Consider the following 9,472-nt stretch of genomic DNA (forward strand, 5'->3'; position numbering starts at 1 on the left):
TAATCTTCTTGGTTGAAAATACATCTGTTTGCTTAAAAGTTCAACTATGTATGTATCATCAAATGCATCTATTTTAGTAAAATTTTAATTAATTTGTTGAAAATTCATTGTTTGTTGTTAAATATAATAATCTTTTAACTAAAAAGGAATTATCCTATTTCTGGTTGTATATATTTATATTTTTAATTCAAAATTTATCTTTTTTAGTTGAAATCTCCACTATTTGTTAGAAAACTGATCTTTTTGATAAGGGTTCAACTATTTTGTTAAAAATGGATTAAAAATTCAACCGCACAATTTCAGGATGACAAATTGTATTTTTAATTAAAAATTAATTTTTTCATTTGAAAATTCGTTTTTCTGGTGTAAAATTATTTTTCTTTGTTAAAATATTATCTTGTTTATTCAGGATTGAACTATTTTCTTGATTTGTTTTGTTTGTTAAAAATTAATGTCTAAGGAAAATTTTAATTATATCATTGTTGGTTGAAAACTAATCGTTTTTTTTGTAGAGAATTGGCGTTATGGGTAAATAATTAATCTGTTTTTTATTATTCTTAGCGTAGATGTCCAAATTCGATTATTTTGTCATACATTGGAAAAAATGTCTTGCAAATTTACTATAAAACAATTTTAATCGCTGAGAGATTCTGCTAAATAATGTGTAGAACCTGCCTGATTTTAAGTGAATTCTATTATATTTCAAATACTTTTGATAATATTGTTCTTGCATTGAAAATTAATTAAGTTGAAAATTCTATTATTTGTTTAAAACAATTTTTTTAATAGAAAATTAATCGTTGTGATTAAAAATTCTTCTTTTTTGTCAAAACTTTTACTATTTGGTGTCAAGTTCATCTGTTTTAATTAAAACTTCATCTTTTTTGTTAAAAATTATTTTATGCGTGAAAAATTAATCTGTTTTTTTATTATTCTTAACATAGATGCCCAAATTCGATTTTTTTTGTCTCAGGTCGGAAAAAAACGTCTTGCATAACTTACTATAAAACAATTTTAATCGCTGAAAGATTCTGCTAAATAATGTGTAGAACCTGCCTGGTTATGAGTAAATTCTATTTTATTTTAAATAAACATTCATCTTTTTTGTCAACAATTTTACTATTTGGTGTCAAGTTCATCTGTTTTAATTAAAACTTCATCTTTTTTGTTAAAAATTATTTTATGCGTGAAAAATTAATCTGTTTTTTTATTATTCTTAACATAGATGTCCAAATTGCTTTTTTTGTCTTATATCAGAAAAAACGTCTTGCATAATTTACTATAAAAAATGTTAATCGCTGAAAGATTCTGCTATATAATGTGTAGAACCTGCCTGATTTTAAGTGAATTCTATCTTATTTTCAATACTTTATATATTATTGTACTTGGATTGAAAATTAACATAGTTGAGAATTCAATTATTTGTTAAAAAAGATTTTTTTGAATAGAAAATTAATATTTGTGATTGAAATTTCATCTTTTCTGTTAAAACTTTTACTATTTGCTGTCAAATTCTCTTGTTTTGGTTGAAATTTTAAATAACTTGTAGAAAATTTCATTTTTTTATGGTATATTAAGTTTTATATACTGAAAACTGAATTATTTTATTTTTGTTTAAAATTTGATATTTTTTATTGAAACTTGATTTTTTTAGTTAAAAATGGAATTATTTGTTTGAAAATTCCCATATTTTGTTGAAAATTTGTGTTTTTTGTTAGAAATATAAATATGAAGACCCGATACATCTATAAACCTAAACATAATTCATTCAATCCCACATTTCTTAAACCATAAATTGTTTAAAAGCACATAAAACATTGGAAGCTTATACATTTTATACAGCTGTTTTGTTGTGAAGGTTATTTCCTTATATAATTGCAAGGAGTTTAATGGTACTTTTCTGATATTGAGTAAATTTAGTGTAACATTGGTGTATTTGTAGTTATAAGTTAATGTTTTAGTTATTATTTGCATTCAATATAAACATTAAGTATTATTCCTGTGATGCATGGAATTTGTTATAAAATTTCATTGCTGATAAAAAATGCGGTAGCAACTTATTGAGATTTTGAGGTTAATATTACATTTTGCAATTGAAGAGCGAACTGCTCGCAGTAAACAAATTTGTCAAAAAGACGTAAGATGAAAACATAAAAAGCTATTTTTTATTATAATCCTGATTAAAATGGTTTCTGTTTTTTCACCAAACATTTTATAAATTTGAATGAAATCTTTGTGTAATTTGTAAGAAAAATTTCAGTAAAAGCTTAACTTTCTTAAAGTTTTTGTAGTACATTTTCGTAATCTTTCATAGCAAAAAATAATATTTGATAGATTTTTGTAGATATATACGGAACATTTACATTAAAGTAGCCAAAATTATCTAATTCTGCGACCAGTAGTTCGCTTTTGTATTCTAAAATTAATTCTTAACCACAAAATTTCAGAATTAGCTATCGCATTTTCCACCAGCAATGGACTTTAATAACAAATTCCATGCTTCATAGAAATATTACTTAATGTTAATGTTTATATTAATAAAAAATAATAGATTCAACATTAACTTCTAATTAAAAATATACTAACCCTACCGATAGAAATATTAGAGTATATTCTCCGCAGGCACTCAGATATATTTAATGGTCCAGATAGCTCGTTCAAATGCTTTGAAGGCTTTAAAATGTTCTTTCCGAACTTGAAATAAAAATACGATCATAAATAACAAGCAGAGGCTTAAATTGAAATAAGAATTCGATCATAACTAACAAGCAGATGACCTGTATTGCGATTGCAGTGGAACGGGTGGAAAGGCGGTGGTAAAGGAGAAGCGTTGATTGGTATTATCGACCTCGAAATTTGATTCGATTATTATTCCCAACAGTGATCCAAAAATACTTGCGCATGCTTGAACTGTGCGTCGCTCTTTGGCTCTAGTTCGTGTGCGTATTTAAAAATCAAGTACAGGCGCGCTGTAGCCAATGAACGTCACTCAAATCCAAGCAAGCGCAGATCAAGCCAACTCCATTGCGATCATTTAACATCAAGAAAACACGTGTAACGTTCCATTAATGTCTAACTCACGGTGACTCACGAGTGTCCCTTTCGCATGCGTGTAGCTATCAAAGAACGAGCAATCGTGACAATTTTTTCAATATTTTCGAACTCTGTCTAACCCATTCACAACTCGTGTCTGACGCATATAGCAATGAAAATCGAGTAGTGTGACAATCGAAATCGAGAATATCGTTTAGAGATTTCATATTAAGGATATTAAAGCTATTAAGTTTTCAGAGTAATAATTTTAAATAAAAATACAAAATTTAAATAGTTTAGATAATACTTTCAATTAGTTCAAGAAATCCATTCTTGTCCTAAGGTGCTTAATAGATTTGTAAAAGCTAGCTGACAAAAAATTGTTTTAAATACAATGATGATCATTTAGTATGTTTAAAACCTCATTCAAAACAGGAGTTGATAGAGATCTGTTTCTTGTAATTTAAGAGACACACATGTAACACAAAAAGTTTTTAATTATAAAATGTCAGTTCTAAAAATATTGTATTTATTGATGTGGTTTCTCCCCTGACATCTTAATATAAATGTTATTTTTACCAAATATTGAACTACTGATGTGCAAGTGAGCCTTGGTACTTTTGTTTTCTTTTTATGATTTTACGTTTTCTTTGATTTTTTCCTTTTCTCAAACACTATTTTGTAATAAACATTTATTAACCCTAGATGGTCACACTTTAGTAGAATATCACATAGGTCACAGTGGGTGAGATTTACCCAAGTCCGATAAGTCCGCAATTTCTGGAATTTCCCGCCTCTACAGCACCGAAGTTGGAAAGCTATCGGACTTGTACTGTACCAGCAAAGTTGAAGTAATTAAAAGACTCTACGAAAAGTTTGAAAAATTATTTGGGCGAAGTTCACCACGGTGACCATCTAGGGTTAATAATGATTAAACTTAGGTTAATTTGATAAGTTAAAGTATCGAAAATTGACCTTAGTTGTTTCGTTTGCATGTGTATGTATGTTTGTTTGTATGTGTGTGTTGTGGCGTAGGCGGAAACGCATGGACGGCTAGCAGTTCAGATTTTGACCAGTACCTGATCATTGACTTGGGTCAGACGACGAATATCACATCCATATCAACCCAGGGTCGAGCTCACCAGAACGAGTATGTTATGGAATATGGTATCAGCTATGGCACTAATGGTCGTGACTATGTGTCCTATAAGGACCCGGATGGCAACGTAAAGGTAAGTCAGGTATATTAAGGCCTTTGCTATCTTGCACGAGTGTTTCAATTGCACAAGTTGGAGCTTCGAAACTTACATTGATGGACTGAATTTAGTTATAAACTAACAAAGTTCCTAATACTCACTTCCTAAGTAAGTTCGTTACAAGTATCATGTGTAGTTTGTAGTTGCTTTTTTAAGTAGTACCAAAGGGTTTTAAAGACGGTAAGTGCATGTATGTCGCTTCACCTAATACCAATAAATAAGTCATATATGTGTAACAATATACACATTAAAATTCTACTCAAGGAAAATTTAATGTTTGTGATCGTTCTTCAGAAAAGGAAGGGCTTAGTTATCAAGGTATCTAGCACTCTAAATAATTTAAATAAGAGAATTTATTTTCTTAAGTGTCTAAACGTCAACTCATGTCTCAATGGAATGAGGTACTCACATTCACCCATTGACTTTGATCTATATTATCTGTTTCTGCTTCGCTTTAACCTTCCTTAACTCTCACACCGAACATGGGGCTGGGCTTTGCAGGGGATTCTGCGTGGTCTCCAGAAGTAAGCAGTTACGATCAACACATCACGATGGATCTCGGAGGTCGATACGAAATTCGCAGCATGGCAACTCGAGGTCGTGCGCATACTAACGAATATGTAACAGAATACATTGTCCAGTATTCTGACGATGGTCAGGCTTGGATCAGTTATGAGAGCCAAGATGGTGTAGATGAGGTATTAAACTGTCAAAAATGTAATTTACAATGTCTTTAGGTGGTGTTGATTTTTCAATTTGATGATTATAGTGCTGGTCATTATTAATTTCTTAATATTATTTAGTTTTGGTATTGTTACTGCCTGTTCACTGCAACTAAAAATTGAGCAATTTTTATAGTATTTTAGGAAATAAAGAAAAATATGCTCATTCTTGATTGTAACTAATTTGAAAAGATAAGTCAAGGCGTATTTTAGAAAAACTACTTTAATTTAAAATTAGTTATTTGACAATAATTATTATTTGTTTTTTTCTTTTCTTGTGAACAAAAGCTGCAATTCTGATCGTGCGTATTTAAACTACAGCATTTTTGTATACGATCGCAAAAACTAACAAGTTTTAAAACTACTTTAACACCACTTAGTATGTAGAAACCCATTTTTTTGAATTGACGATTTGTTAATTGAGGGTTCGTATTCTATAACCGCCTATACATTTTTCGCAATGAACGTAGTTTGTCTCTGAAGAGTTTTCAACCAAATTTCATGTTTTAATTTTAAAAGTGCATATTCTCTTAGAACATTTAATTTCACTTTTTTTCCTAAACAAAAAATGGTAGCTTTTTCTGTTTTTGAAATAAACTGAAAAAACACGTTTTTTAGAAAACGAACTTTGAGGAACATAAAACATCCAGTGTAAAACTCAGATTTACGATTAACGCCGACTACCGGCCCAACTCTGGGCCAAAGTCGGCCCGGAGATCGGCATGCAGGGATTTAAAAATTCTTTTTGATATAGAGAAACATTTATAAATGAATTTTAAAATATTTGAAGTAATTTTAAAGAAATTTTAAAAATTTGAGAAGAATTAAAAAAAGCAAAAGAATTTGCAAGAGATTTTAGAGCCTTTAAAATGCTTTTTATGAATCCAAGAGATTTTTAGTGGTTTTAACTTATTTCGTACTATTTAAATGGATTTAATATGGTTTAAAAAGTGAGTGAAGGAATTGGAAATCTTAGAAAGCATTTTAAATGATTTTTAAGAAATCAAAAGAGTTTCATGTAATTTAAAAATATTTTAAAGTATTTAAACAGACTTTCAGGAATTTCAAGGGATTTAACCCAGGGACTGAGAGCGACATGCGTGAGGAGCTTAAAATCCGATCCTCGCCATCTCTTCTCCTGTTTATATTTTCTCAGCGTTACGAGCGAGGTTGCTCGATGCGAGCTTCGCGAGAACGGAGACTGAGTGGCCAAGAGACCACCGGGAAACTCGACGTTGCCATTGCGAGCTTCTTCGTGAACGCGCGAACGCGGCGAAGCTCGCCGATCCGGACTGCAGGGAGAAATCATGTCGGATTCATCACTAGCGAGCGCCTACTCGTATCATAGATACGTTATTCGGTATTTAAGCCGTTCCCCAGATCCATAGGCTGAATTATAACGAGGAGGAGAAGAGTTTCTTTGTTCAACAAATTATATGAACAAAAACATTATTTTGGCGTTTCAAGGAAAATTAAATGTTTTTTTTATCCGAACTTCCTTAAATCATATTCAGCAAATTTAGTCATGCATTAACACTTGTTAATTTTAAGAATAAATTATATAAACAAATGCATATTTTCGGCGTTCTCAAGCAAAAATAAATCGTTTTTTCATCTGATCTTGCTCAAATTATATTCAACAAATTTAGTTATGTATCAACATTTGTTAATTTTAAGAACAAAATATATAAACATATTGACAGTGGAACAGTTTTGAATTTTAAGCGTTTAAAATGAAAGTTCAACACATCTCTCATTGAGAATTGTTTCATTTAAACGCTAGAGCAATTACACGTACTTTACAATAGAAGAAATTTGTATGAGTAGAACACTTAAGAGAATGGAACTATTTTAATTTACTTGTGTAGTCGTAGATTAATTTTTTTAACTGAAATTTCAACTATTCCATTTTTAATTCAAAATTGAGCTTTTTCAGTTGCATTAAAAATACAAATCCTTGGTTGGTAATTCATGTTTCCAATCGAAAATTCTGGAGTTTAGTTGACAGAAGTTGGGTTGGAAGATGAACTATATTGCTGAAAACTCGGGTTTTTAGTTGTTTTTTTTAAATAAGAAATCATATTTTCCCTGGGAATTAAAGTATCATTTGTTGATAAAGGTTCAATTTTTGTAGAAAACAAAGATAAGAGAACAATAATCAGTGAATTATTCTCTCAAAAATAATTCTTATAAATAATATTAATATTGATAAAACATGTAACTATTTGGTTGAACACCCGTTTATTTATAAGGTAGAAATGTGTTTTATAACTGAGAATTCAAGTATTCACGTTAAAGGGTCATTGAAGGCAAAAGTTAGTTTCTTCATTGGAAATTTCAAATACCTTGGTGTAGAAATTCACTTTTTGGTTAAAAATTTAACTACATTCTTGAAAACACGTTTTATCGTTTGATAATTAATTGTCTCCAATGAAAAGTTAACTGTAGGTTTCTAGTTTCTAACAACATATTGAACTTTTTAAAATTTCGAATAAACATTCGTTACGAATTTAACTTTGTTTTTGGTAATTCCTATCTTTTATGACAAATTTTTCTTTTTGGTGTAAAATGAAGTGTCTTCGTTGAAAATTAATATCCTTGTTTGAAAGTTAAGTTAAATTGTTGTAAGTTCATTTTATTTGTTACAAATTTAACTAATGATTTAAAAAAAACGTTATTCTTGGTTCAAAATGTATTTTATAATTAAAAATGTAATTATTGCAGTTCAAGGTTCATCATTTTATTTGAAAAGTAATTTCTCGAATTACAAATGTAACATTTTTTTGAAGTTCGTTCTTTTTGAAGTATAAAATTAATATTTTAATTGAAAATGTAACTGTTTAATTTCTGGTAGGAAACTCATCTTCTTGATTGAAAATTTACCTCTTTGTCTAAAAATTCATGTATTTGGTGAAAAATGAGTATTCTTAAGTTCTTATGTATAAAATTAAAGTACTTCATTAAATGTTGTACTTACTTGGTTAAAATTGCAGTTGATTGGTTGAGGGGCTTACATATTTTGTTAAAAACTCTTTTTTTAGGTTAAATATTACTTTTTGAAGTCTCAATTTAACCATTCCATTTTTTATTGAAAATTAAATTATTAAAGTTTTTATTAAGAATTTATCCTACATGTATGGTTTGTAAATGCAACTGTAGGAAGGAAAGTATATCTAGATTCTTAAACATTTATATAATTAATAGAAAATTTCACTATTTTGTTAAAAATTAGTCTTTTGGATTGACAGTTTATTAGTTGTGGTACAAAATTCATCTTTCTTGTTTGAAAATTGAAGATTCTTCCAACAATATCGTCTGTTTGTCAACATTTTTCTTGTTTAGTTCAACTAGTTTTCTAAACATTTGCACTCAGAAATTTTGAAAAATCAGTAGAATGCAATCTATGCACGACAATTCAGCTATAAGTGGTTCATTTAACAAATTTGTGATTTATATTTGCTGCTTTTAAATAAACAGTGCTATATTGCCACGTACTGAACAATACATTATTTTTCATTAAAATCATTTCTAAATTGAATGAAGATTGAAAATAGTTTCTATAATCGGCATATTAGCATTTCCATGTTTCAAATTATTTAATTCTAAGCCAAAATAAAAATCTTCCACTATCTACGGGGAAAATATATTTCAGGATTTTCACTCTTGCCATAACCGGTTTAACCAGGCCTTAGAGGAGTCAGGGGGGAAGGAGGGACGTCAACCCATTGACGAGTTTCCCTCTCCGTTAGGTTCACGTGAGAAGAGCACATCTTTCGAAGGAGGATCGAAAACCCGAGCCGATATATCGACTTCGCGATCCAAAGTCGGGTCGAGTTCATTCTATGTTTCCGAAGTATAAATTTACTTTTATTTAGATATATTTAGTTTTTTCAGTAGTCGCAAACACTTTTGTATCCAATTTCACCCGCAGAGCCACAGTGTTATAAAAACCACAGGTATCTCATATTACGAGAACCACACCGTGCAATTATACACTTACTATGCCTGACCTGTACAATGAAAAACTTCAACACTATCGATATTTTCCTACTTAGTTATTCAATCCCAATCACTCCAGACAAACTTTACTGCTAAATACATATTTAATGAATGATAAATAGGGTTTAAAGAATTCCCTTCATAGAACTCGATCACCATCGATTTCACAAAAAGTTCGCCTGTAATCTTTAGAAGCCCAATGAAAAATGGACTATACCACAAAATTAATCTTTCTTCAATGGCTACAAGTTAATGATAGAACCAACAGAGTGGGTCTCGTAGTTTAGCCGATACCCCGCTTTCTCATACGAGGGTAGTTCAATAAGTCCTTAGAATGAAGTATAAAAACAATTTTTTTTCGGTAAATTTTTTTTATTTTTCAACATAATCTCCTTGGAGCTCTATACACTTGGTCAATCGCTTTTCAAGTTTTTTTAATCCTTCAGAAAAGTGCGTTTTCGG

General features: G+C 29.8%; 1 protein-coding gene across 6 annotated transcripts in view; it reads left to right on the forward strand.

Annotated features, from left to right (window-relative positions):
• The window catches only part of LOC117177231 (neurexin-4), a 217,714-nt gene that overhangs the window by 76,838 nt on the left and 131,404 nt on the right, over window positions 1–9,472 (forward strand). For 2 of the 6 annotated variants that reach the window (XM_033367795.1, XM_033367793.1), the window contains one exon: window positions 4,069–4,265. The exons of 1 other annotated variant lie outside the window; for it this stretch is intronic. In XM_033367795.1, coding sequence (XP_033223686.1) covers window positions 4,069–4,265 — 197 coding nt within the window. Of the gene's footprint in view, window positions 1–4,068; window positions 4,266–4,790; window positions 4,988–9,472 lie in introns of those variants that run through there. 3 more of the 6 variants (XM_033367796.1, XM_033367794.1, XM_033367798.1) reach the window with 2 other exon arrangements.

Source organism: Belonocnema kinseyi, chromosome 7 (assembly GCF_010883055.1).
Source record: "Belonocnema kinseyi isolate 2016_QV_RU_SX_M_011 chromosome 7, B_treatae_v1, whole genome shotgun sequence".
NCBI lineage: Eukaryota > Metazoa > Arthropoda > Insecta > Hymenoptera > Cynipidae > Belonocnema > Belonocnema kinseyi.